Source organism: Corythoichthys intestinalis, chromosome 12 (genome assembly GCF_030265065.1).
Source record: "Corythoichthys intestinalis isolate RoL2023-P3 chromosome 12, ASM3026506v1, whole genome shotgun sequence".
In the NCBI taxonomy this organism is placed as follows: Eukaryota; Metazoa; Chordata; class Actinopteri; order Syngnathiformes; family Syngnathidae; genus Corythoichthys; species Corythoichthys intestinalis.
In genome coordinates, this window is record NC_080406.1 from 29,669,718 (window position 1) to 29,697,670 (window position 27,953).

Below are 27,953 nucleotides of genomic sequence, written 5' to 3' on the forward strand. Positions count from 1 at the left end.
ACGGTAATCGATCACGTCATTATCAAAGTATCGGAATCGGCAAAGATATCGGCCATCCCTTTTTTTTAATGTATATATATTTTTTCATTTAAATCTGTTCTAGTTGTATTTAACGTTACAGACATAATATGTTTCACTCTTCCAGAGTCTTTAGTTTAGGCTTATGGTAGGGTTATCAAATTTATCCTAATAACGGCGGTAATTAATTTTAAAAAAAATGTATCACGTTAAAATATTTAACCCAATTAATGCATGCACTGCACGACCCACTCAGGCATTGTCGTGCTCAATCTGTAATGGCGCCGTTTTACCTATATCAAGAGATAAAAGGCAGCGTAAAATGAGCAAAGTGAATTTTGGCAGCCTTTGGTGCCTTTTTTCAATTGGCTAAAACCTTACAATCCCTCTCCCTATGATTAGAAATATCATGGGAAGCAATGTGGGGAAGTAAGGTAGTAATTATCTTTATTTTAACACCTTATGTTATTTGCCAACGAAGAGAAGATATATCAATTGGTAGCACTACGCACAGTCATGGTTCCACTTCCCATCATGCATTTGGGCACGACTACAGTGTCATTTACTGAAAGCTCAACAAATACACTAGATGGCAATATTTAGTCACAATGTACAAAGTCACAAGTCTTTCTATCCGTGGATCCCTCTCACAGAAAGAATGTTAATAATGTAAATGCCATCTTGAGGATTTATTGTCATAATAAACAAATACAGTACCAGAGGTTGCGCTAGACTTTTTCGTTGTCTGTCATTTTGACTGACAGGGTCATAAAAATCCGGTCATAATCTATTTTTACCCGTCACTTAAATTTTTTAAATGATAATAATGACATATTCAGTAGTATTTAGTTTTCATTCATTTTTAATTAATATTCTGTCCGAACAAGCTTAACAGAGAATCCACACCGTGCCATCACACATCAAGCAGATGAATATGTAACTTTTTCTCCGCAGTGACAAAAACAGCTGACTGTGGCCCCAGTAGGTAGGCTACATATGGAACAACGAAATTAACAGTTCACCTGCTGTGGCCTGAACGCAGTGTCACACCTTCCTCCTGGTGCGCATGGACTTGAATTGCGTGCCCGCTTGTGCATAATCAAATGTCTCAAGTGGGATTGCTGCAGAGGCTATTGTCATGAGGTTTTGGACTTTAGCCTCGGACAGACGACTTCTCATGGCCGTTTTGATGTAGTTCTGGAGGCTGAATCCGCGCTCTGCGGCCACACTCTTTTTTCACCTCTTTTATCAACACCATCATTGTTTTGGGGCTTTTTGAAGAAACTTCGGACACTAATTTGCTTTGACATTTTTCCGAGTAAGGCCAACGACGTCATGCATCAACAGAGGCAATAGCTAATTAATATGCTCACTCGCCACCCTGTGATCTGGGGTGTGAATTGCAACCTGTCAAAATGACAGATGGACTTCAGTTTTTTCCGTCACCGTTTTGAAAAACCGGTCAACGACGGAAAATATTCGGTTAACGCGACCCCTGTACAGTACAAATGTACTGTATGTTGAATGTATATATTCGTCCGAGTTTTATTCATTTTTTTCTTAATGCATTGCCAAAATGTATATGATCGGGGAAAATTATCGGGAATGATTGGAATTGAATCGGGAGCAAAAAAAAAAGCAATCGGATCGGGAAATATCGGGATTGGCAGATACTCAAACTAAAACGATCGGGATCGGATCGGGAGAAAAAAAAACATGATCGGAACAACCCTAATTGTTACCCTAAAAGAGTATGTGTGTGTGTGTGCAGTTAAGTTTTCCAGGTCAAGGTAATCTCCTGTTATTACAACATTTAAATATGATGGGTCCCTGGTTTAAAATTGAATTTTCTTCCTATGGCGTCTACCTTTGTAATTTGAATTTGCTATAGCCAATGACTAAACTAGAACGAGATCCACTATAAATCTCCTACAGTTAAGTTTGTGGGGTGCTGACTGCATTGCTTTAATTATGACTCTTTGTATTACATTACTGTCTTTGCACAAAGATCAGTGAATCTATGACCCAAGTGTTTAAGGCTGCAGATCATCATCAGCATGACAATGAACTGTAATTATTTAATACGTCCGACTCCCACTGAAAGCACCAAATCATTCCTGTAGAAGAATATTTTTCACATTGAGATCAGAGCTGATGCTTGACTCTTTTTGTTTGACAGACAGAAAGGAAATAAAGCTAACACTGTCACAGGGAATAAACGAGACAGATGTAGGCACAACCCTCAAAACAAAGCTTTGATTGGTCCTAAGACTGATAAGCCTTTGTTGAGTATTAATTAATGGCAAGTCATAGAAAACATAAAAGTGTTTGTTTTGTCTTTGCTAAGAATTTTTGACATTTATATACAACGTGGCACGGGATGTTTCATGAAATATGATTCCATTATTACTTACATCTGAATTACCAAAGACATTTTTATTATGCTAATGCAACTGTAGTTCATAGCAGCTTTACATTGAAAAATATTGAAATTGAAAATACTCTTTGCAATGGAGACCCATTTTCACCCTCCTCCACTATACACGGTTTCAAAATGTTCCCATAGTTTTCGGTACTGTAAAACCACAAACAATTTTACTTACAAACCTACAATACACCCCACATTGTAACATTTAGTTATTTTTTCCAATTCAGGGTGGAAGGCGATGTTGTGTTAATGACACAAGAAAAGACTTTGCTGTGTACCGCTGTGCAGGAAAGGTCAAGCAACGATTTGTTGGCAGCCTCCGATCTTCCTGCTGTCTTGGCAGTCTTAGTCAGCGTGTTTTTATTTACTACACTGAAGTGCCCATCCCAGACAGGTATATTAAATAAACATCAGGACTCATGCCAGGCATGTTCAGTTCACTAATTAAAAGTATCTTTTTTTAAATGCAAGAACATCATTGTCGGTTGAGGTCAAACTTTACCCTTGGAATGATTACTATTACATCAGTGATTCAGAGTTAAGGTGTAGTAAAACCAACTTCAACAAAATATAATTACTAGTTAATTAATACTGTATCAGCATTTCTTTAAAATATATTAGATTAAAGCTCAACTGCAGCAGACAGTAATTAGTTGCGCAAAACGGTTTGAAGTCAGCGCGGGCTTAATGCACATTAACGACGTGCCTTTGTGGCAGCCATGTTGGAGAGGTTGACGTCATTGTATATTAAGTGTAATTAAATTCATTTGTAGGAGTTCATGGATTTCAAAAAGATGAAACACTGTTGAGTTGTTCAACCCCAATCTAGTGTTATTTCATTTTAACTGAAAAATAATAGAGAAAAAATGTGGCTCCCTATGACTTCTTGTGCAACAAAGGCTGACGACCCCTGATCTAAGACAGGAACTGCTATGACAGAAAGTAAACACTGTAAATTTTATTGAGATCAAGGACAGTACATTTAAGAGTAGAATTTTGAGTGTCTCAAGATTAACCTTTAATTTTACTACAAACGAAACACATTTATTCAACTAATTTATTCAGACATATGAATCAAAAGTATGCAAATTGGAAAATACATGTACTGTAGCCTTTGCTCTTCAATGGCCTCCGACTTTGCTTTTTCTGTGTTTGAGTACTTGGTAGTTAGATGATGTGTTATGTGTGTAATGTAGTGATGAAAGCAAAAGCTGAATTCAATGTAAAGGCAAATTAAAGGTAGCATACTTTAAAAGGAATGTTGGAACATTCATCTCTGCTTACAAGTAATGTTGAAACATTCCTTCAACATTACATAAGATACAGCAGTGTAAACTGTTTAAAGACGTGCCTACAAAGAAAGGGCTGATCCAAGGTGCATTTAAGTATGGCATTCAATTTCACCCCCGCACTGGTCAAGACCAGAGAGGAGAATAGGTTCTCTTGTGACCTTCACAATGAAAGTATGCTTCTGTGCAAACCAACCGTTACATCACAACGTTGGTTAAAAACTGACACTCACCGTGGACTGCGTGCTAGTCAATCCCAGGGCAAATAAAATCAGACAATCATACTCACAAACTACAAAAGTTGCAAACTTTAAAAGAAGTTTGAAGCCTTGTTACGTCCATTTTAACCAAGTGAGACATTTGCCACAGAAATAGACAGGCTGTGTGGTATAATTACCAAGAAACTGCCACTTCTACCTTCAGTAATTGTCTCCACCTTTCCTTAAATGTCTGCATTCAATCTGCCAGGAAACTCATTCTCTAGTTGCAATCATGCCTCCCTAAAAGGGCTTCGATATAAAACTATAAAAGTGTCTTTCAGACAATTCAATTCTGTACAATTACTTTCATATAAGAAATAATGGCAGCCAAGTTGTAGAAAGAAGATAATTGCTTGAAACTCTTCAGAGACACCAAAGTGTTCTTGATAAATACAGATAGCAGCTTCATTCTCAGGTTTTCTTCTCTGTTTACATGTAAATGTATGATTCACACAGACAAAATAAACAGCATGTGATTCAATTTAAAACCTCACATTTGAAATAACAGGTAATAATAATTGCTGTTTGTTTTTCCTGATGACATGTAGTGAAGCTCAATCACATGTATAGTGTGAACATTTTAAATCTCATACAATGTTAATAAAGGCTTCTATTCTATTCATTGTATTCTATTCTATTATGTTAGTTGTTGGCACACGAAGTGAATTCTGGACTGACAATGTCGTTCTATTGTCCTTTTTTAAAATTTTTTTTTTTTTTTTTTTTTTTTTTTAATGTGTCTTGATATATTCCTTTTATCAGCTGATATTTGGAACTTCAGAATATTTTTTCAAGCTGGTTTTGCGATGGTTATGATAGGCCCGCTTTAAAAAAAGACACCCAAATAAAATTTTAGTATCACTCAGAAAATATACACATTGCCTCAAGAAGGCATCATATCACATTTTGGTCCATACAGTGGGGAAAATAAGTATTTTGTCATCCACTAATTTTGCAAGTTCTCCCACTTGAAAATATTAGAGAGGCCTGTAATTGTAAACATAGGTGAACCTCAAACAGGAGAGAAAGAATGTGGGAAAAAAACAGAAAATCACTTTGTTTGATTTTTAAAGAATTTATTTGCAAATCGTGGTGTAAAAATAAGTATTTGGTCAATGCCAAAAGTTCATCTCAATACTTTGTTATGTACCCTTTGTTGGCAATAATGGAGGCCAAATGTTTTCTGTAACTCTTCACAAGCTTTTCAGACACCGTTGCTGGTATTTTGGCCCATTCCTCCATGCAGATCTCCTCTAGAGCAGTGATGTTTTGGGGCTGTCGTTGGGCAACACGGACTTTCGACTCCCTCCACAGATTTTCTATGGGTTTGAGATATGGAGACTGGCTAGGCCACTCCAGGACTTTGAAATGCTTCTTACGAAGCCACTCCTTTGTTGCCCTGGCTGTGTGTTTGGGATCATTGTCATGCTGAAAGACCCAGCCACATCTCATCTTCAATGCCGTTGCTGATGGAAGGAGATTTTCACTCAAAATCTCTCGATACATTGCCCCATTCATTCTTTCCTTTACACAGATCAGTCGTCCTGGTCCCTTTGCAGAAAAAAGCCCCAAAGCATGATGTTTCCACCCCCATGCTCCACAGTGGGTATGGTGTTCTTCGGATGCAATTCAGTATTCTTTCTCCTCCAAACACGAGAATCTGTGTTTCTACCAAAAAGTTCTATTTTGGTTTCATCTGACCATAACACATTCTCCCAGTCTGTAAATGGCGTGTGGGTCTGTGAATTGCGGGCACTTCCGTTTTTGCATTTATTTTGAAAGGCACCGCGCACAACCCCATGCTCCCGTCTTTTTCTTAATGAGGAAATCTAGCACACCTGTCTGTAAACCTGTCCACACGCTGCACTGTCTGAGAAGCAGCGCAGCCACATCGTAGGTGAATCCACAAATAAATTGCAAGAGTTATTATTACTGCGGGAATTTATGTTTATATTCGTTTGGCTTGTATTTGTTTGTGTAAAGACTGTAGTGTGGAGAGGTTATATTGGTTCGATTGAAGATAGCGCGCTCGGAAAGCAGATGGAGGTAGGAGAAATGGAAATGTTTATTGTTGGTTTTGTGAATTGTATTTTAATGCCACACCGTTGTTACGTTTCTGAAATTTTGTAGTTTTCACGGTGTCAACAAAAGAACAAAAAATGACTGAAAATAAAGTTAAAGAACACCCGTCGAAGCCCTCTGCGTGTCGCATCATTCCGAGCGGTCAGCTACAGTGAAAACTCCTCGGCGGCGACCAGCGCATGTTTCCCGGCTGCAACGGATTGCCATTTCGGTGGAGGCCCGGACGCCCTCGTACCTTAAATTCATCGATCGTCCAACAACAAGCCAACTAAACTAACTCCACTCCCATCGGCATCTTGCACAGGGAAAAGCGCATTCAAGGTAATCTACGGACACAGACACATGACACAGAGCGACAAGGAGCAAAGAGGAGGGACATACGCACCCAATCTGGCAGTGGAATTGAAGATCCAGCCATGACAGCTCGCATTAGATGACGTCAAAGTAATTTGTGGCGTAAATTAAAAACTTTGGGGCGCAATTTTGGTTCAAATGTTTATGGTATAATATTACATGACATGTCTGTTTATAAAAGGGAAATACGGTTGAAGCTCTATAGCTATTAATGTCTATTTAGGGATTTCCATTAATGGCATTTTTTGATTGTCACTGTGTATGCTGAAATTCTATTTGAAGGTCCATAAGTTTTAAATGCTTGACAAAGTGTTACTCTGTGGTGTAAAATAACTGCAGCTTATAAGTATAGTTTCAAGCGTGGGACAATAAAAGGTTTCAACCAAATAAGACAGTCAGAAAAAAAAAAAAAAAAAAAAAAAAAAAGAAAAAAAAAAAAGAAAAAATTAAAATGTCACTTCAAGCCGAGAAAACAGACAATCCCATAGACATGCCACTCAGGTCTAGCTCACGTGAGAGAAAATTAACAGAAAAGGGCCAAGAGATGCAGAAGCAAATGGCTAAAAAACATGCTAAAATATTTCATAAAGCTTATAACTCTTGGAAATTGACGGCGAGGGATGTAAGGACACAATTAAAGACCCTCTGCTCAGCAGAAGAACTCAACAAATCAAAGCAAGATGTTGAAATGAAGCACAATGCTGTAAGAGAGCAATATGAACCTATTTTAAGGAACAGTAACACCACACCTGAAATTGTCAACAAAATGGACGCCTGTGTTACTTTAACGAAGGAAATAAGTAATCTAATAGTTAACCGCCTTGAAACTGTTGACGAAGATTATAATGATCAACTTGAGAAAGAGCGAGTCAGAGCAGCTTTAAATAAAAATGAATATGGCTCAGTTTTTGGGTACACCATAACGGAAACTACAAGTTCATCTGAAACAACAAGTGATCATTCTGGGTCAAGCAGCACTCAAAGCAGCAGAGTAGAGGCCAAAGCAGAGTTAGCCGCTAGGATTGAACGATCCAAGTCCATGGAAGAAATTCAAGCACAGCAAGCCCATGTCCACAAACTGGAAAGTGAATGGAAGCTTAAAGAAGCAAAAATGATGTCGGAAATGAAACAAAGGGAAGTTGAAACGCAGCAGCAGCTAGAGCAGGAGAGGGCCAAACTGCAGCAGTTACAAGCAAAAAAGGAGGTCGCTATTGCAGCAGCTCGTGTGAGAGCATATGATGGTTTTGATGGCTATGAGAATCGCAACGAAGGAATCAATGACAGAATTAACCCTGTATGTCACAGACGACTTAAAACTGAGCCTTCATTGAATCCAGGTGCAGCACCGTTTCAACCTCGCCAAGCATCGTTTGACAATACGACGCAAGAGGAAAGTAGCCTAGCACAAGCAATTGCTAGTTCTTTGAGTATGAATCGGTTACCAGTGCCTGAACCCACCATGTTTAGCGGCGATCCTTTAAAATTTACAGATTGGAAAATGTCGTTCATGACTCTCATTGACAGAAAGCCCCTCCCTGCAAGCGAAAAAATGTTTTATTTAAAAAATTATCTTATTGGAGAGGCGCGCAGAGCTGTGGAAGGTTTCTTTTACCGAGATTCCGAAAATGCTTATAACGGAGCTTGGAAAGTTCTACAAGACAGATATGGAAATCCGTTTATTGTACAAAAAGCGTTCCGTGATAAGCTCTTAAAATGGCCAAAGATAAACACTAATGACCCACGAGCACTACAAGAGTTCTCTGACTTCCTCCAAAGCTGTGTTGAAGCAATGCCACACGTCAGTGGTCTAGCTATTCTTAACGATTGTGAAGAAAATCAAAGGTTGCTCAAAAAACTACCTGAATGGATTGTTAGAAAGTGGAGTCGAATTGTGGTCGATGAACTCGACACAACAGGCAACTTTCCAGACTTCGCATGCTTCACTGAGTTCCTAAGTAAAGAAGCGAGAATCTCTTGTAATCCCATTACTTCTCAACTGTTGACAAATTTCAGAACTATAGATGACAGGAACCTAAAGAGAGCTAAAGCCTTCAATACAAACACACAACCAAGAGATCTTGCACACGAAAGCCAAGTAGCAATTAGCAGTAAACCCAAATGGCCTTGTTTTGTGTGTAAAATTGAGACACATGTCATCACAAAATGTCCCACCTTTGCAGCTAAGAGCATTGAGGATAAAAGAGCCTTTATACATGAAAACAGACTCTGTTTTGGATGCTTGAGAAAGGGTCACATGACCAAGGATTGTAAAAGACGACACACCTGTAGCACCTGCAATCGACGTCACCCAACCTGTTTGCATGAGGACCGAAGGCAAGAACTGGTGGAAGCACGAAGTAGTAACTCTGCTGCCACAGAAGGACATGAAAGTCAAGTGCCACACCATGCTGTGTCACACATATCAACACAACATACGTCTGCCACTTCAAGTATTGTACCAGTTTTTGTGTCATCAGTTCAAGAACCGCACAGAGAAGTACTCACATATGCAATGCTCGACACCCAGAGTGATTCAACATTTGTTTTAGAAGATGTGCTCGACAAATTAAGTGTAAACGTCCAACCAGTAAACTTGAAACTTAGTACCATGACCGCAATTGACACAATTATACCTAGCAAGTGCGTTCATGGTCTACAAGTACGAGGACTCAATTCTGAGATCCTCATTCAAATACAAAAAGCCTATAGTCGTGACTTCATCCCAGTAGACAAATCTTATATTCCAACAAAGGAGACAGCATTGCTTTGGCCTCATCTCAAAACTTTGGCATGCAAGATGCCACCTCTTCAAGACTGTGATATAGGGCTCTTAATCGGATACGACTGTCCTACAGCACTGGCTCCTCGTGAAGTAATTTTAGGTGACACAAACCAGCCATTCGCACAACGATCAGAACTAGGATGGAGTATAATAGGTTCAGCAAACCCCCACCTAGACAGACAAGGAAGTCATAGCTTTGTGCACCGGCTCACAGTCAAGGAGTTGCCATGTCCAACAACGACAGATGTTATAAAGGCCCTTGAAGCAGACTTCAGTGAGAAAGCGTACGAGGATAGGTACGTGTCACAAGAAGATGTCCAGTTTATACAGTTTCTCAGTAAAAATATTAAGCAAAATCATGACAGCCATTATGAGATGCCCCTTCCTTTTAAAGGTGACAGTTTACCTAATCTGCCAAACAACAAGAAATTAGCTATGGTTCGCTTACAGTGTCTCAAAAGAAAATTGAAGGCCAATAAACAATATTATGATCAATACAAAACATTCATGGAGGAAACTATTAATAAGGGCGATGCAGAGCCTGCCCCTACAACATCGCAAGGTCAAATAGAGTGGTATCTGCCGCATCATGGCGTTTATCATCCTAAAAAGCCAGATAAGTTAAGAGTTGTGTTTGATGGTTCTTCAAAATTTCATGGAATTTCTTTAAACGACACACTGCTAACTGGACCTGATCTAATTAATCCCTTAGTAGGAGTGCTTTGTAGATTCAGAAAGGAAAAGGTAGCCATTATCTGTGACATCGAAAGAATGTTTTATCAATTTTCTGTCTCTCCGGAGTCAAGAAATTATTTGAAATTCCTTTGGTGGAAAGGTGGTGATCTGGAGAAGGAACCACAAGAGTACAGAATGACAGTTCATCTCTTTGGAGCCGCATCGTCTCCGGGATGTGCCAATTTTGGCCTCAAGTATCTAGCAAAACAATACAAGGATAATCATCCACGGGCATCAACATTTTTGGAGAAGAACTTTTATGTTGATGATGGTTTAGCTAGTGTTTCATCAGTGGAAGAAGCCAAAAAACTGATCACTGAGTCACAAGAGTTGTGCAAAAGAGGAGGCATGCGCCTGCATAAGTTCAACTCAAATGAAGAGGCAGCGCTCTCTTGTTTGAAACCCTCTGAAAGAGCGACTAACAACGAGCTCTTAGGACTAGATCCATTCCCATCAGAACGGGCTCTCGGTGTTCAGTGGTCAATTAAAGAAGACACTTTCAACTTTACCAGATGTGCAAAGGATCAGCCTTCCACGCGCCGTGGCTGTTTGTCGATCATTGCCTCTCTCTTTGATCCACTTGGATTCATTGCCCCATTCATTCTAACAGGAAAGCGAATCCTGCAAGAGCTTTGTCAACGCAACATTGGATGGGACGATCCACTCCCAGAAGATATTAAGCCACGGTGGGAGGAATGGAGGAATGATCTTTTCAAATTGAAAGAGGTTACAATTCCAAGATGTTACCATCCATTTAACTTCCATAACATTACCAGAGTAGAATTACATCATTTTTCGGATGCTAGCTGTGTAGGTTATGGTATGTGCTCTTACCTTAGATATAAAACTAATAAGGACGAAGTCCATTGCTGTCTTGTTATGGCAAAGGCAAGAGTTGCACCTTTAAAGGTTACTAGTATCCCCAGACTTGAACTTTCGGCAGCTGTCATTTCCATCCAAATAAGTGTCATGCTTAGGAGTGAGCTTGATATGAAAATTGATCAAGAATATTTTTGGACAGACTCTCAAGTGGTGCTTGGTTACATCAACAATGACTCGCGCAGGTTTCACATATTTGTTGCTAATCGTGTTCAATTAATCAGAAATAACAGTGATCCCGGTCAGTGGCATTTTGTAGACACTTCTGAGAACCCTGCAGATCATGCTTCGAGAGGTCTACGAGTTTCAGACATTCAATTAACAAACTGGCTGCCAGGACCCAGGTTTCTCTGGGAAAGTGACTTGCATCCAACACCTCTCACTTCAACCGAGTTACTTGTTGGAGATCCTGAAGTCAAGGCAATCCAAGTGCTTGCAACTGAAGTCAAATACTGTAACGACATTCTTACACGGTTTAGTAGATTTTCTTCATGGACAACGCTAATAAAAGTGGTTGCAAGAATCCTAAGACTGAGATCTAAAACTCAACAATATAGTGAGCACGTGACTGTCGAAGAGCGGGAAAAGGCCACACGGGCAATTATTGAAATGGTACAGCAGCAAGCTTTCAGCCAAGAGAGGAAGATGCTTCAACGTGGTAACCCTCTTCCAAACTCGAATTCTCTTTTTGGCTTGGAACCCATATTGATTGAAGGACTTCTTTGTGTTGGTGGGAGATTAAAAGGGTCTTCTCTCTGCCATAAAATAAAGCACCCAGCCATTTTGCCAAACAGCAGTCACATCACGGAGATGATTGTGCGTTATTACCATGCCAAGACTTGTCATCAGGGACGAAGCCAGACGCAAATGGAACTCAGGATCAATGGGTATTGGGTCATTGGCGGCAGCAAGCTGGTTGCAAAACTCATACACACTTGTGTGTACTGTAGAAGAATGCGGCGGCCTATAGAGAGCCAACAAATGGCTGAACTCCCAAAGGAACGCCTTGAATCCTCTGCACCTTTTACATATACTGGCATGGATTGTTTTGGCCCCTTTATTGTAAGGAAAGCCCGCAAAGAATTTAAGCGATATGGAGTTATTTTTACATGTTTATACTCCCGAGCGGTTCATATAGAAATGCTAGAAGACCTATCAACGGACTCCTTTATTAACGCATTAAGATGCTTCATCAGTCTTAGAGGAGCTGTCCGAAAATTATACTGTGATCAAGGGTCTAACTTTGTGGGTGCCCAAAATGAGTTTAAAAGGGCACTTAAACAATGCAACTCCAAACAGTTAGAAGTCTTTTTAGCTGAGAACCAATGTGAATTTGTGTTTAATGCCCCTTCTGCCAGCCATGCAGGTGGTGTTTGGGAGCGACAAATTAGAACAGTTAGAAGCATACTAAATGGTACTTTTGCTCTGTGCCCAGGCCGTTTAGATGACTCTTCTCTCCGAACACTATTGTACGAAGCCATGGCAATTGTCAATAGTCGGCCACTAACAGTAGATGGAATGAATGATCCACAGGCTTTGGAACCTTTGACACCAAATCATCTTATTATGATGAAAGCTCAAGTTTCCCTTCCTCCTCCTGGAGTGTTTGTAAAGGAAGATTTATATGGGACAAAGCGGTGGAGAAGAGTCCAATATCTCATTGAACAATTCTGGAGTCGGTGGAAAAGGGAATACTTGCTCAACATATCCACTAGACAGAAATGGCACTTACCAAAGCGCAACCTGAAAGTCAATGATATTGTTATCATAAAGGAAGATCACCTTCCAAGAAACCAGTGGCAATTAGGGCGAATAGTTGAGGCAGTCCAAGATGGCGATGGCTTAGTTCGGCGAGTCAAAGTCAGAGTTGGCGTGCGCAAAGCGCAAGAAAATCAGGGTTCCTCCTTTAAAATGTCCGTTATCGAGAGACCAATTCAAAAACTAGTTCTTCTCGTGGAGAATTGACAGTAGTTGTACACGCACACAGTTGAGAAATTCTGTACAATTCATTTTACTGTTGTGTGTTCATTGTAACAGAATTTGGTGGGAGTGTAAATGGCGTGTGGGTCTGTGAATTGCGGGCACTTCCGTTTTTGCATTTATTTTGAAAGGCACCGCGCACAACCCCATGCTCCCGTCTTTTTCTTAATGAGGAAATCTAGCACACCTGTCTGTAAACCTGTCCACACGCTGCACTGTCTGAGAAGCAGCGCAGCCACATCGTAGGTGAGTCCACAAATAAATTGCAAGAGTTATTATTACTGCGGGAATTTATGTTTATATTCGTTTGGCTTGTATTTGTTTGTGTAAAGACTGTAGTGTGGAGAGGTTATATTGGTTCGATTGAAGATAGCGCGCTCGGAAAGCAGATGGAGGTAGGAGAAATGGAAATGTTTATTGTTGGTTTTGTGAATTGTATTTTAATGCCACACCGTTGTTACGTTTCTGAAATTTTGTAGTTTTCACGGTGTCAACAAAAGAACAAAAAATGACTGAAAATAAAGTTAAAGAACACCCGTCGAAGCCCTCTGCGTGTCGCATCATTCCGAGCGGTCAGCTACACAGTCCTCTTCTGGATCATCCAAATGCTCTCCAGCAAACCGCAGAAGGGCCTGGATGTGTACTGGCTTCAGCAGGGGGGACACGTCTGGCAGTGCAGGATTTGAGTCCCTGGCGGCGCGTTGTGTTACTGATAGTAGCCTTTGTTACTGTGGTCCCAGCTCTCTGTAGGTCATTCACTAGGTCCACCCGTGTGGTTCTGGGATTTTTGCTCACCGTTGTTGTTATCATTTTGATGCCACGGGGTGAGCTCTTGCTTGGAGCCTCAGATGGAGGGAGATTATCAGTGGTCTTCCATTTTCTAATAATTGCTCCCACAGTTGATTTCTTTGCACCAAGCGTTTTACCTATTGCGGATTCAGTCTTCCCAGCCTGGTGCAGGTCTACAATTTTGTCTCTGGTGTCCTTCGACAGCTCTTTGGTCTTGGCCATAGTGGAGTTTGGCGTGTGACTGACTGAGGGTTGTCGACAGGTGTCTCTTATACTGATAATGAGTTAAAACAGATGCCATTAATACAGGTAACGAGTGGAGCCTTGTTAGACCTTGTTAGAAGAAGTTAGACCTCTTTGACAGCCAGAAATATTGCTTGTTTGTCGGTTACCAAATACTTATTTTCCACTCTAATTTGGAAATAAACTCTTTAAAAATCAAAAAATGTGATTTTCTGTTTTCTTTTTGTTTTTTTTTCCACATTCTGTCTCTCATGGTTGAGGTTTACCCATGTTTACAATTACAGGCCTCTCTAATCTTTTCAAGTAGGAGAACTTGCGCAATTGGTGGTTGACTAAATACTTATTTGCCCCACTGTATATAAAACTCATAATTAAAAATAAGTGTACTTATAGTTGTTTTTCTAAACAAGAATATCAGGACACATTTTAAATTATGTTTTTTTTTCCCCAAAGTTTCTTTAGAGATCAAACAGTGCTCTTGAGATTTAAAGAGCTGAATTACATTAACAGCATTTGGAACTTTTATAATCTTCTCAGAACAATTAACCCCATGTGAATGATGGACTTGTTAATACTTTAAATTCAAAAAGCAACTTTCTAGTTTGCACAGGCTGCCAAAAAATTTTGAGAGGGTGAGCTGATTCTGATACCTTCGTGGCTCACTTCTCACTCAGAATAGAACTGGCCTTTTGCATTTTCCTTTTCCGTTGACCTAACTCGTTTTCGTCTGACTGATTTGCTTTATATGAGAAAAGACTTTGAAAAAACACAGAAGTCTCACTCTGCCACATCTGATACGTGGACAATCTTATCGTCGGCGACCTCAACAATCCAAAGACATCACAGTTGGGTTTTTCATGAAACAAACTTGGCCAACAAGGCTATTCATTCATCCAATTTCTGCATGGGGTCACAATGGATGCTGGAGCCAATCGCAGCACAGAGTGAAAGGTTCAGAACACATTTTCACATTTCAGCGCAAGGAAAAAGAATCATTTTTACTCAAATCCATTTCATGCCTCCAAAGTTTAAAAAATTATAAACATAAATAAATAAATAAAAGTACTGAAGGTCTAAAGCAGTGCTTCCCAATTATTTTCTATTACGCCCTCCCCCCAGACGTAAATGTTTCACACTCCTCCAACTCTCTGCCACCACTGTAAATAGTATCATTGTTCTATAAAATTGTTATTGTAAGTACACCTCTGCATAACATTGTGTCCATTTTAATATTAAAGAAAAAAGCTATATAGATCAGCTTAAAATGAAGTATAACTTTATTAATAGTGTTTTGTTTGTAACAGAAAAGACTTAAAGCGCATCAAATTGCCTGAATAAAAAAATAAAGTCACATCCAAACTGTAAAAATACTCTCGAGGTAATTTTTTTACCATTTGGTACTGAAAATTAAAATGTAATAAAATCAATTAGTAATAATAAATTCAAATTTATTAACAACATTTACTCATGAGGACAATATCCATCCATCCATCCATCCATTATCTTCTGCTTGTTCCGGGGTCGGGTCGCGGGGGCAGCAGCTTTAACAGGGAAGCCCAGACTTCCCTCTCCCCAGCCACTTCAACCAGCTCCTCCGGCGGGATCCCAAGGCGTTCCCAGGCCAGCCGAGAGACATAGTCTCTCCAGCGTGTCCTGGGTCGTCCCCGGGGCCTCCCGCCGGTGGGACATGCCCGGAACACATCTCCAGGGAGGCGTCCGGGAGGCATCCGAACCAGATGCCCGAGCCACCTCAGCTGGCTCCTCTCTACGCGGAGGAGTAGCGGCTTGACGCCGAGTCCCTCCCGGATGACCGAGCTTCTCACCCTATCTCTAAGGGAGAGCCCGGACACCCTGCGGAGGTAACTCATTTGGGCCGCTTGTATCCGGGATCTTGTTCTTTCGGTCACGACCCAAAGCTCGTGACCATAGGTGAGGGTAGGAACGTAGATCGACTGGTAAATCGAGAGCTTTGCCTTTCGGCTCAGCTCCTTCTTCACCACTACGGATCGGTGCAGAGTCCGCATTACTGCAGACGCTGCACCGATTCGCCTGTCGATCTCCCGCTCCCTCCTACCGTCACTCGTGAACAAGACCCCAAGATACTTGAACTCCTCCACTTGGGGCAGGATCTCATCCCCGACCCGGAGAGGGCACTCCACCTTTTCCGACAGAGGACCATGGTCTCGGATTTGGAGGTGCTGATCTTCATCCCAACCGCTTCACACTCAGCTGCGAACCGCTCCAGTGAGAGTTGGAGGTCACGGCTTGATGAAGCCAACAGCACTAAATCATCTGCAAAAAGCAGAGATTCAATGCTGAGGTCACCAAACCGGACCCCCTCAACGCTTCGGCTGCGCCTAGAAATTCTGTCCATAAAAATTATGAACAAAATCGGTGACAAAGGGCAGCCTTGGCGGAGTCCAACCCTCACTGGGAATGAAGTCGACTTACTGCCGGCAATGCGGACCAAACTCTGACAGCCCGAACAGCCCTTACCAAGGGGCTCGGTACCCCGTGCTCCCGGAGCACCCCCCACAGGACTCCCCGAGGCACACGGTCGAACGCCTTCTCCAGATCCACAAAACACATGTAGACTGATCGGGCGAACTCCCATGCACCATCGAGGACCCTGCCGAGGGTGTAGAGCTGGTCCACTGTTCCACGGCCGGGACGAAAACCACACTGCTCCTCCTGAATCCGAGATTCGACTTCTCGGCGGACTCTCCTCTCCAGCACCCCTGAATAGACTTTACCAGGGATGCTGAGGATTGTGATCCCTCTATAATTGGAACACACCCTCACCACCCCGGTCTGCCAATCCAGAGGCACTGTCCCCGATGTCCACGCGATGTTGTAGAGACATGTCAGCCATGACACCCCTACAACATCCAGAGCCTTTAGGAACTCCGGGCGGATCTCATCTACCCCCGGAGCCTTGTCACCGAGGAGCTTTCCAACCGCCTCAGTGACTTCAATCCCAGAGATCGAAGAGCCCACCTCGGAGTCCCCAGACTCTGCTTCCTCAAAGGAAGGCGTGTCGGTGGAATTGAGGAGGGCCTCGAAGTATTCTCCCCACCGGCTCACGACGTCCCGAGTCGAGGTCAGCAGCACGCCATCTTCACTATACACAGTGTTAATGGTGCACTGCTTTCCTTTCCTCAGGCGCCGGATGGTGGACCAGAATTTCCTCGAAGCCGTCCGGAAGTCGTTTTCCATGGCCTCGCCGAACTCCTCCCATGTCCGGGTTTTTGCCTCGGCGACCGCCGAAGCCGCAGTCCGCTTGGCCAGCCGGTATCTGTCAGCTGCATCCAGAGTCCCACAGGCCAAAAAGGCCCGATAGGCCTCCTTCTTCAGCTTGACGGCATCCCTTACCGCTGGTGTCCACCAGCGGGTTCGGGGATTGCCACCACGACAGGCACCAACCACCTTACGGCCACAGCTCTGATCGGCCGCCTCAACAATGGAGGTGCGGAACATGGCCCACTCGGACTCAATGTCCCCCACCTCCCCCGGGACAAGGGAGAAGTTCTGCCGGAGGTGGGTGTTGAAACTCTTTCTGACAGGGGATTCTGCCAGACGTTCCCAGCAGACCCTCACAATACGTTTGGGCCTGCCAGGTCTGGCCAGCATCTTCCCCCGCCATCGGAGCCAACACACCACCAGGTGGTGATCAGTTGACAGCTCCGCCCCTCTCTTCACCCGAGTGTCCAAAACATGCGGCCGCAAGTCCGATGACACGATTACGAAGTCGATCATCGAACTGTGGCCTAGGACAATATGCCAAACAATTTGACCACAAAAAAAAAAAAAAAAATTAATGAACAAAAACGACAACATCATCGGACAGAGGGACAGTTTTTAGTTTTGCTGCAGGCAGTATAAGCTCCTTTGTTCTGGTGCGGGGTTATTTTGCACTGACCAACTTAGTATGCCACCTTATATGATGCTAACAGTGCTCGCTGGTTTACTGATGCAACACTGACGGGATGATTGTTGGCAATATTAGGCACATTTTCGTGGCTTATCAATGTGATTGGGGCCTAATGTCTTTAAATGACGTCTTAATTGTTTTGACTTCCTGCTGCCCGCTGTAAACATTTTTAGACACAGACTGGTATTTACCCGGTTTCCCACTGTCTCCCACTAAAAGTCACATAAACTTTGTCATATTTCCGCATCTTAGCACCACTGCCGCCCACTGAGTGGATGTGAAATTACACTTTATTCTAGTAAGGCAAAAATATTCCCCAAGGTCACAAGCGCTACCCCCGGCATCACTCTGTGTCCCCTTGGCGGGGCGCGCCCCACTATTTGAGAAGAACTGGTCTAAAGTAACCACAGTTTTAATTAACCTCAGCATACACTACACATTCTGCAACTGTGATTTTCGACAAATCTCCCAAAATAAAATCCATCCACTTGGCATTCAGCAATTTGGCTAATGTACTCCAGGTTACTAAATCCAACTTTTAAATTTGGTTTTCAGGTACATGCTTGCTTTTTCTGTCCCTACATTAGTATTAATGGTGCAACTAGGAAAGTGCTGGGGGCTTATTCAGGTAGAAAATTGGTGTAATTCTTGGGCTTAATATTGGATACTATATCCATTGACTGCTTCTGTAACTCCACATCGGTGGAAATGGAGAGATACTTGCACATTATGCACTCATGTTTTATGTGCTGACCCACCAGCAACCCATCCCCCATACTCATGTATATGTGGCCCCAGTTTGCCGATATCCTTGCTCCTCAGACGACAGACTTTTATTGATTTTTTTTGTTTTTTTTGTTGTTGTTTTTTTTTTTTGGGGGGGGGGGTCAATAACGAGCAATTATTTTCACGTTCACACTTCAAATATGGTAAATATGCGGCTCAAATTAATTACTCTAAAAATTAAATAAATAAAATTATATCACACATCTATCAAGCAGGCCTTAAGCCGACACTCCACATCCATCCAAACAGATGGCCTTGTGTGAATGGAAAGCGTGCCACTGTTCATGTGCCATCATCGGGAGAAAACCCATGAGTAACAGTCAGATTGCCCCATCTGGCCCAATTATGAATACCATTCAATTACAGTCATGGAGTAACTAGCTTCCCAAAACTCCTTTTGCAGTCAAGTTATATTATTTGATGAAGAACCTGAGTGGGATGCAGGGGCGACAAATGAGATGCACCCATAGCTGGCTTCAAGGACCTTTAATGAGTGGCTTCCCTGGCTATTAATTAGATCTTTCCTGATTCTTTTGGTCTGAAACTGCACGGACCTGATGTCCTCGGGGTGGCAGGAGCGACAAGATTGATTTCAACAAGGCAGAAATTGGGTCAAACATTCCCAGGGGTTCAAAAAGTCTGGAATTCCCAGAAATACATTCGGAGTAATATTTTCGTATTAGATGCTTTATGATTGTGGTGACACTATTTATTATTCAGGTTAAGTTATCTGGGAAGTTTGAGTGTGTCAGCTTTGATGTGACATTGTGTCCAAATGGTTTAGAACTTGTAACTCATGCATGCACACACAAAATCATCTTGCAACTTAAAGAAGTACCGGAATGTAAATGTTGCTGATCCCCGGAAGAACACTTGGCTTCAAAATTGGAGACTGCACTGCCAGTTCCTGATACAGCCTTAAATATTTGCTGGTGTCAAAATCTTCAAGCAAACAATCCATTTTTAATCTGAACCGCTCCAGAGGAAGGACATCTTCTGTAATAGCTTCCGATGACACCAGATTGTTTCCTCAAATCAGGGGGTGCACTAACACCAATGACGATATCTTGACAGTGCGGGAGAACAAAGCGAGAGGCATGAAATATTGATTGCCAGCATCTTCCTGTGTTTGTAGTGTGAAGCAGAGCTTGGCATGAGGCCCATGCCATGGTTACCGGGATAACAAGACACTTTGTAAAAATAGATTTAATAGAGTTGAACAGTGTTTTACTTAACATATTCCTTAAAAATGAACATTACGACTGTTCTCGTAAAATATAGCGATTAAGAGACTGCGTACTGTAAATATTCCATTAATGGAGCAACAGTTTTGATATCCTACAGACTGCTCCAACTGTCAGGCTGCTTGGTACATTTACAAGCTGAGAAGCATTAAGATAGCATTCAGCTTTTTTATAGCATTAATAGTATCCATTATTAAAGGCGTCTTGGCTCCAGAGAATATAGACTGGATTGAATGATACAACAAACAACTTCCATAGGAAATTTGCTGCAGTGATTTAGAAATAGTGATTTTTTGACCCAAGGAGCAGATTCATTTTATTTTATTTTTTAAATAAATAATTCATAGATTGAACTGAATGATAAATAGTCTCCCAGAACTGAATGACTGCAAATGTATACAAGTTACTCTCAGACTGCTTAAGACGCCACCTCCTTTCCCTTTGTGAGGGAGATTGATGTGCATGAAAACAATTCTACACAATCGCAAAAGTTCATCTTGCCAAACTTCAAAGTGAGAGACGTGTAGATGAGCAGATTAATCAACTTGATTTGAGGAGACAAAGGAGATATGTGTCAAAGAAGAAATCAAAACACCAGCTTGTAGAAGAGTAGTGAGCTTCAAAGAGATACTAAATTGTGAGGTTGCCTGACTAAAAAACACGTCTTGATTAAAAGAACGACAGACAGCAATTACGGTATGTTTTGTAAATTGAGTCCAGAAATGTGTTCATACACAGATTGTACTTGAGCATTTTGAAGAAATTTGCTGAAAATATGCAAAATGGTGTGCCTACAGTACACTTTGAAATATGCTGTGGCTCTGAGTACATCCATCTCAAGGAGAGAATGTGGATAAGTAAGGTTAAATTTTTTTTTATAAAAAATCTATGTTTAGTGTGAAACAGTCCCGCAACAACCCATGGATGTTCTAGCCACCTAAGCATACGTAGGCGGAGTTTGACTTTTGGGGCAGGGCGGGCACAAAATGTTGATGACCCCGAAACACAGTGTCAGCAATAAAATTAACTTACAAGAATATTTATAATAATAAGTTGAAAATGAGCGTTTTTTTTTTTTTTGTTTCCCATCATTCTTGAGGGGTATTCTAAATCAGGCTGCTTAAGACAGCTATACTTTTCGCCAAGATCGTCATCCATTGAATATGGTACGCCCACCAGTGTCATGCCGATGTAGTTACCCCATCAAAAATTGTGTCCCCTGGACGGAGCCACTGCACTACACTAATTTGCTTGATTTCTGTGTTTTGGTGATGTGGTTATGTACGAGGTTTTTGACTCATTTGCTCCCGAAAATGTATAAATATGTTTTTATTTTTTATTGTTTCAGTGTCCCAAAGACGTATACGTCTTTTACGTTTAAAAAATTTTTTTTTTTTAAAGACATCTCTGGGTTCTGATTCAATTTAGCTCCAAAGCACAAAGCTGAAAATCCATTTTAAAGCCATAAAACTGGCCACTGGAGGGCAGTAGCGCATTTGGTAAGACCCGCAACCCGAGTCAACAGCAACGAACGGCCGGGCCGCATGGCCGGGGCGCCGGCGAAAGACGACCGAATGGATAACAATCTAGAGGATACCCAGGATGCCAGGCGCTGGACGACCGAGCAGAACAACCGGGACCACCAGTGCAGCGGACGATGCCGTTGAGTCTGTGCTGCTCGCCGAGCACACTCCACAGAGACTAAAAAAAATCCATCTTTATGAGAAAGGCGGTGATGAGGGACAAGTTTACCCGGCTGTCGCGGCCACAACAGCGTCATCTCTCAGTTAGTTAGGTGTAAATAAATTGTTACTTTGCTATCAAAAGCTCTATTTGTCTTGTTGTTTATATTATTTTGTAAAAGGAAACCATTATTCAGATGTTTGGGATGTATCTAAAGCAAAAAATAGCTGTGTGAAAGTCAAAGTTATGTTTGAAATGTATGCTTTCACAAAAAGCTCAATTTCTCTGTTTTTTCATCAGAAATTGGAAAATTGCTCAAACTAAGCTATTTTCTAATGCTGATTTTTAAAGAATGGAAAAAGATATAAACTTACTTTTTCTTCCTGCTGAAAGACGAGAGTCTAATCTTTCTTTTGGTGGGTTCCATGTTTATATAGCAATAGAACAGAATTTTCTGTGAGCCTTGCAAAATCAGTCAAAATCCAGTAAAACGGCCAGGAGCGAAAGGGGTTGCACCGGTGAAAATGGCTGCGAGTGAATGAGTTAAAAAAAAAAATCCCCCCCAATTTTTTTTTCCTATTTTATAATGTAAGTTAGGTTCTGAACATAAAAAAAAGGTAATGTTTTACTGTTATACTCGTAGCTTGACCTATAACTGTTATTACTGTAATTCAAGTCCTGTATGGAGTTTCTCCAGTTTAATAAACATCGATGTCCAAAATATATTACTGTGGTTCTTTTCTGGCTTCAATTAATTGTTTAAGTCATAGGATACAATTTTTGACGGGGGGTAACTACATTGGCAAGACACTGTTGGTGGCTTTGTTGTACAATTAACGTTTTTAGTGGGGCAAATTGAAATTCCGCTCACCATTTTGGTGGTGCTCTCTGATGTTTCATGGTCCACATGATCAATCCTTGGTTCTTGCTCAGTAGTTGTTGTCGGTTTTGAAAAAGTTTGAAAAAATTACATATATCCATCTTGCCTATTTGGTCCTCGAGTGGTTTTGGCTAAGCAAAGCAAATGACCGTCATGCTAGTCAAATGATCTGTTCGAAACTAATTTTGGTCCATTATAAAAATATCTTTTTTTGTCCATTTCATTCATTTTTGTTTTTTGTTTTATTGCTTTATAACTTTTATAGACAATATTTTACCAGAAAACTCTTCATTTTAAAATCATACATAGGAAAGTCAACTACATGCAACGACACCTTCGTCCCCTCCGGCCCCCCTCAAACTCCGCATTTGCACCAAAGTATATTTATTTTATATAGGAGACAATTTTATAGCAACATTTAAAATTTTTTAATTATTTCTAATCATTCAAATTTGACAAGAAACTGTTCTCTGTGGAGTGTCAAACTTACATTTTAACTTTACAAGGACTATGTATTTTAGATTGTACATTATGTACTAAACAGATTTACCATTTCCAATTGTCTGCACTGATCATTTTCAAAGTAGATCAGGAAGAAAAGACACCCAACATTCAACCATTATCATTCAGGATTAGATTTTGAAGACAAAGTTTCAACTTTATCATTGTTATGTGTATACCAATGGCTTCCGAATTGGCCCAATTTCTACTGAATATTTGTCATTGCAGCTACAGTGGGTGGTGTGTAGTGCTTTGTACTGGCACATTTCACGCATTCCGCTTGGGTAGCTTTTAATCTCGTGGGGGTGGCAAGCCCAAAAACTTCACTGATTGCTGACTTGTTGCCAAAATGAAGGGCACGCTAAAATTAATTTGCAGGAAACAGTCAGCACTAATAATACAACTTCAGTCAGTATGCTAATGTATCAAGCACTGCATATCAACAGATTTCATATGGTAGTGAAGCTCAATTTGTGAAATGCTATTGCACAAATGTGAGCTGCCGTGACACAGTGTGCTCCAAACACAGTTTGACAAGCTCATTTTGATGCATCATTAAGTCTCAGTCATGACACATTGATGCTGTGACCATTTAAAGCATCAGATTATAACTTGCCTTTTTTTTTTTTGACACTACGTAAATATTGAGTGTTTTCTACACATTAGCAAGACTGAGTGGACAAGATCAGAACTCCCCAAGTAAGGAATAATAAGTGAAACTTGTAGCATTTTATTACACATAGACAAACTGAGAATGATGACAATTCATATCAACTGTGATTTCGGTATATAATGAGGGTTGAATTTAGTCAAAGCCCCAATATTCTCTAAGCCACTGTACACTAAATGCCGCACCAAGTAGATCGGATGCACTAAATGCCAGATCAATGAGGCAAATATGTTACTAATGAAAAGACAAGTCAGTTTGGTTTTAAATTAGTTTAAGGTTAAAATACCAGCCAATCAACGAGTGTATTGTGTAAATGTCACAAGGAGGATAAAGGCATGACAAAGTGAAAGCATAACACATTAGGTTTAATTCATCATGCCTCATTTATGTCAATTCAATTAAACTTTCACACAAAACCAATTTTAAAAAGTCACAGAAAAAATGCATTTATCAAAGAAATGGAAATGGCAGGCTATTTTTGAAGCGCAAATTGCATGATCCAGTAATATTTCTCATGATTATAAGCATGTTGAAACTTCATCTTGATAAAGCATTTTTTGAACTACACTTTTGTTCTTTGGCAACTGTACGTCGTAATTATTCCATTTTGGATCTTAACTACCGCTACTATTCCTGCACAAGCATGTAACTAAATAAGGATATGATACAATGTAATCGTCCAAACCATAATCCTAATCTTGTCAAGATTTGATTATTTTGTTTGGCCACACAAAAACAAATGTGGAGAGAGGTAGATTACATACAATATGTACAAATATAACTAAGGCTGTATTTTATGATGATTATAATTATATGTTGTCAATTATTTTCTCATTTGATTTGATTTGTATCAAAAAATATTAATTAATTCATTCATTCATTTTCTGAGCTGCTTATCCTTACGAGCATAACGGGGGTGCTGGAGCCATTCCCAGATAACTATGGGCAGTAGGCGGGGTACACCCTGAATCGGTTGCCAGCCAATCGCAGGGCACAAGGAGACGAACAACCGTTCGCACACACACTCATACCTAGACACAATTTAGAGTGTTCGATCAGCCTACCATGCATGTTTTTAGGATGTGGGGGGAAATGGGAGTACCCGGCGAAAACCCGCGCAGGCATGAGGAGAACCTGCAAACTCCACACAGGAAGGCCGCAGCCCGAGATTAAACCCTTGATTTCAGAACTGTGAGGCAGACGTGCTAACCACTCTGCTTCTGTGCTGCCATTGATGAATTTTCAATTTTCTTAAATTGGGAGAAAGGAATAAGCATAGACATAAATTGATAATGATTCTGTTACTTCATATGGCAGTTAATGTAATCCACCTATCATGATCATATCAAACTAGAAGACACCAAATGACAGAAAGTAATAACAGACTATACATTTTAATAAAGCTCAGATGCATGTTTTGAGCACCAGAAAAATTAATATATAACTGAATGTAATGGAAGGCATTTGGTTTTTGTCATTTGAAAAGCAATATTTAACAACAAGGCTTCAACTAATATGTCACAAATGAATATATAAGTAAAATACTGCTTCTATGTAATTTCCTGTGTTGTTCTTCAGGGTGCAATATTAATTTTGTGACTTTAGTTAGAACATTTGCAATTTCTAATGTGATTATAAAGTTATAGTCACAGAAAATGGTCAAATGCAATACATACATACACGCATACATTTGTACCGTTTTTTTCCCACAGACTATCAGTTTCTTTTTTTTCTTTCATACTTACGGGTGTGCACTTTTAGAGTTGGTAGATTTGTTCAGAGGTGATACTGAAGATGAATGATTTGGTAGTTATTTGTCATGAAATAAAGAGTTTGTTGAACAATTAGATATGTTGTGCTGTTTATGCATTCTGAGAAACTGTTAATATGTTACATTAACTCATTCACTACCACTGAGCGTGATGGACATTACAGCCGCGAGAGTGCCAGACAAGTGCTTGAGTAAGTCCGTCATGGACCATGGTCTTTACAACTTTTACAGAGTAGTACATGTTAGCTATGGATACAATAATTCTATACTTTAGCAGCCAGTGATGGCAACCGATTGTTACCAGCCCCTCCCAGTCTAAATGGATTGGATGTCTATCGCAATCAATGTAAGCTAATGATTTAATTTTTGAATAACATGAAAGTCTTTAGAACCATAGGCAGAGTTTAACTTTTGGGGCAGGAGGGGCACAACATTTTGATGACCCGGAAACGCAATGTCAGCAATAAAATTAACTTACAAGAATATTTATAACAATAAGTTGAAAATTTGTGTTTTTTGTTTCCCATCATTCTTGAGGGGAATTCTTAATCAGGCTGCTTAGGACAGCTATACTTTTCCCCAAGATCGTCATCCATTGAATATGGTACGCCCGCCGGTGTCGTGCCAATGTAGTAACCCCCGTCAAACATTGTTATGCCCTAGGCGGTGCCACTGCAGTGCATTCAGGAAAGGCGGAGCCACTGCACTGCACTCATTGGCTTGATTTCCGTGTTTTGGTGATGTAGTTATCTATGAGGTTTTATAACATAACCCATCCATAAAAAAAAAAATAATAATAATAAATAAATAAATAAATAAAAACATTAAAAAATTCTCTGTCGTACAGTACATACTGAATGTAAAAAAAGGTAGTGTTTTACTGTTTTACTCGTAGGATGACCTATAACTGTTGTTACTGTAATTCAAGTCCTGTATGGAGTTTCTCCAGTTTAACAAACCTCGATGTCCAAAATGTATAACTGTGGTTCTTTTCTGGCTTCAATTAATTTTTCAAGTCGCGATAACTCATAACTAATGTATGTGTGTGTGTGCACTCCCGCGGCCAGGAAATACAATTTTTAACTGGGGTAACTACATTGGCAAGACACTGGTGGTGGCTCTTTTGAACAATTAACGTCTTTAGTGGGGCAAATTGAAATTCCCTCACCATTTTGGTGGTGCTCTCTGGCGTTTCATGATCCACATTTTCAGTCCTTGCTTCTCGCTCGATAGTTGTTGTCGCTTTTGAAAGCTTAGGTTTGACAAAATTACGTATATCCTTTTGCCTCTTCGGTCCTCGGCTGGTTTTGGCTAAGCAAAGCAAATGACCGTTTAAGGCGCTAGTCACATGATCTGTTTGAAAAATAATTTTGACCCATTAAAAAAATATCTTTTTTTGTTCATTTCATTAATTTATGTTGTTTGTTTTATTGCTCTGCAACTTTTATGGACAATATTTTACCAGAAAACTCTTTTAAAAACTCTCTTTTAAAATCATACATCGGAAAGTCAATTACATGCATCCAAAGTATATTTATTATATATAGGAGACAATTGCAATGACACTTTTCGGCTCCCTCCGGCCCCCCCTTAAACTTGCGTATGTTTAGAACATCTGGTTGTTTGTTGATATATTTTCTTAGTTTATGTGATGTCAGTGGTAATCAGGGGTCGCGTTAACCGAATATTTTCCGTCGTTGACCGATTTTTTAAAACGGTGATGGAAAAAACTGAAGTCCATCCGTCATTTTGACCGGTTGCAATTCACACCCCAGACCACAGGGTGGCGAGTGAGCATATTAATTAGCTATTGTCTCTCTTGATGCATGACGTCGTTGGCCTTACTCTGAAAAATGTCAAGGCAACTGAGTGTCCGAAGTTTCTTCAAAAAGCCCCAAAACAACGATGGTGTTGATAAAAGAGGTGAAAAAACAGGGACTGCACAAGCGGGCACGCAATTCAAGTCCATGCGCACCAGTAGGAAAGTGTAAGACTACGTTCAGGCCACAGCAGGTGAACTGTTAATTTCATTGTTCCATATGCTACATATGGTAGGCTACCTACCTACTGGGGCCACAGTCAGCTGTTTTTGTCACTGCGGAGAAAAAGTTACATATTCATCTGCTTGATGTGTGATGGCACGGTGTGGATTCTCTGTTAAGCTTGTTCGGACAGAATATTAATTTAAAATGAATGAAAACTAAATACTATTGAATATGTTGAAGCGGTATGCAATGTTAAGAGTCTTGTTAGCTGTAGGCGCACTATCCTATTTCCCTCACTATCCACTCGCGGGGGCCTGCGCTTGTCAGTGACGTTCCTTATTCTAGCTATATGATTATACAACTTTAACATTTGTTAATTCAATTCAATTCAATTCAATTCAATTCAATTTATTCACACACATTCATATTTACAAATTGTACATCATATCATAGTGCTGAACCAAGATTATGTGTGAGTCAGGTCTCCTTAAGAAGCTACTAAAAGCTTATAGTCAGGAGCCTGCGTACATCAAGGCAATGAAGAAAAAAAATGATCAGTATAATAATACGCTCTGTTTGTAGTAACATCCATCGCTTTTCCTTTTTAAATGGGCACTTATAAGCGAACGCAAGAAGTAACAACGGGAACATTTTTAAACAGGC

General features: G+C 40.6%; 2 protein-coding genes and 1 long non-coding RNA gene across 11 annotated transcripts in view; 2 read left to right on the forward strand and 1 right to left on the reverse strand.

Moving 5' to 3' along the window:
* lrp1bb (low density lipoprotein receptor-related protein 1Bb) overlaps positions 1-27,953 on the reverse strand; it is a 469,826-nt gene that overhangs the window by 282,690 nt on the left and 159,183 nt on the right. The gene's annotated exons all lie outside the window — the stretch shown is intronic.
* On the forward strand, positions 5,817-6,325 carry LOC130927047 (uncharacterized). Its single transcript, XR_009066342.1, has 3 exons — positions 5,817-5,892; positions 5,979-6,041; positions 6,126-6,325. It is a non-coding gene; the product is annotated as an uncharacterized LOC130927047 (long non-coding RNA).
* On the forward strand, positions 11,728-13,378 carry LOC130927045 (uncharacterized). Of its 2 annotated transcripts, XM_057852534.1 has the most exons (3): positions 11,728-13,053; positions 13,140-13,202; positions 13,287-13,367. In XM_057852534.1, the coding sequence occupies exon 1, from the start codon at positions 11,782-11,784 to the stop codon at positions 12,790-12,792; it is 1,011 nt and encodes a 336-aa protein (XP_057708517.1). In that variant the 5' UTR covers positions 11,728-11,781; the 3' UTR covers positions 12,793-13,053; positions 13,140-13,202; positions 13,287-13,367. The 2 variants fall into 2 exon arrangements, with proteins under 2 accessions (XP_057708517.1, XP_057708516.1); XM_057852533.1 differs by having other exon boundaries at positions 11,728-13,202; positions 13,287-13,378.

Bases quoted from the DNA above. Each gene is read 5' to 3' on its own strand.
- LOC130927045 (XM_057852533.1), top strand. From the start codon at position 11,782: ATGCGGCGGCCTATAGAGAGCCAACAAATGGCTGAACTCCCAAAGGAA.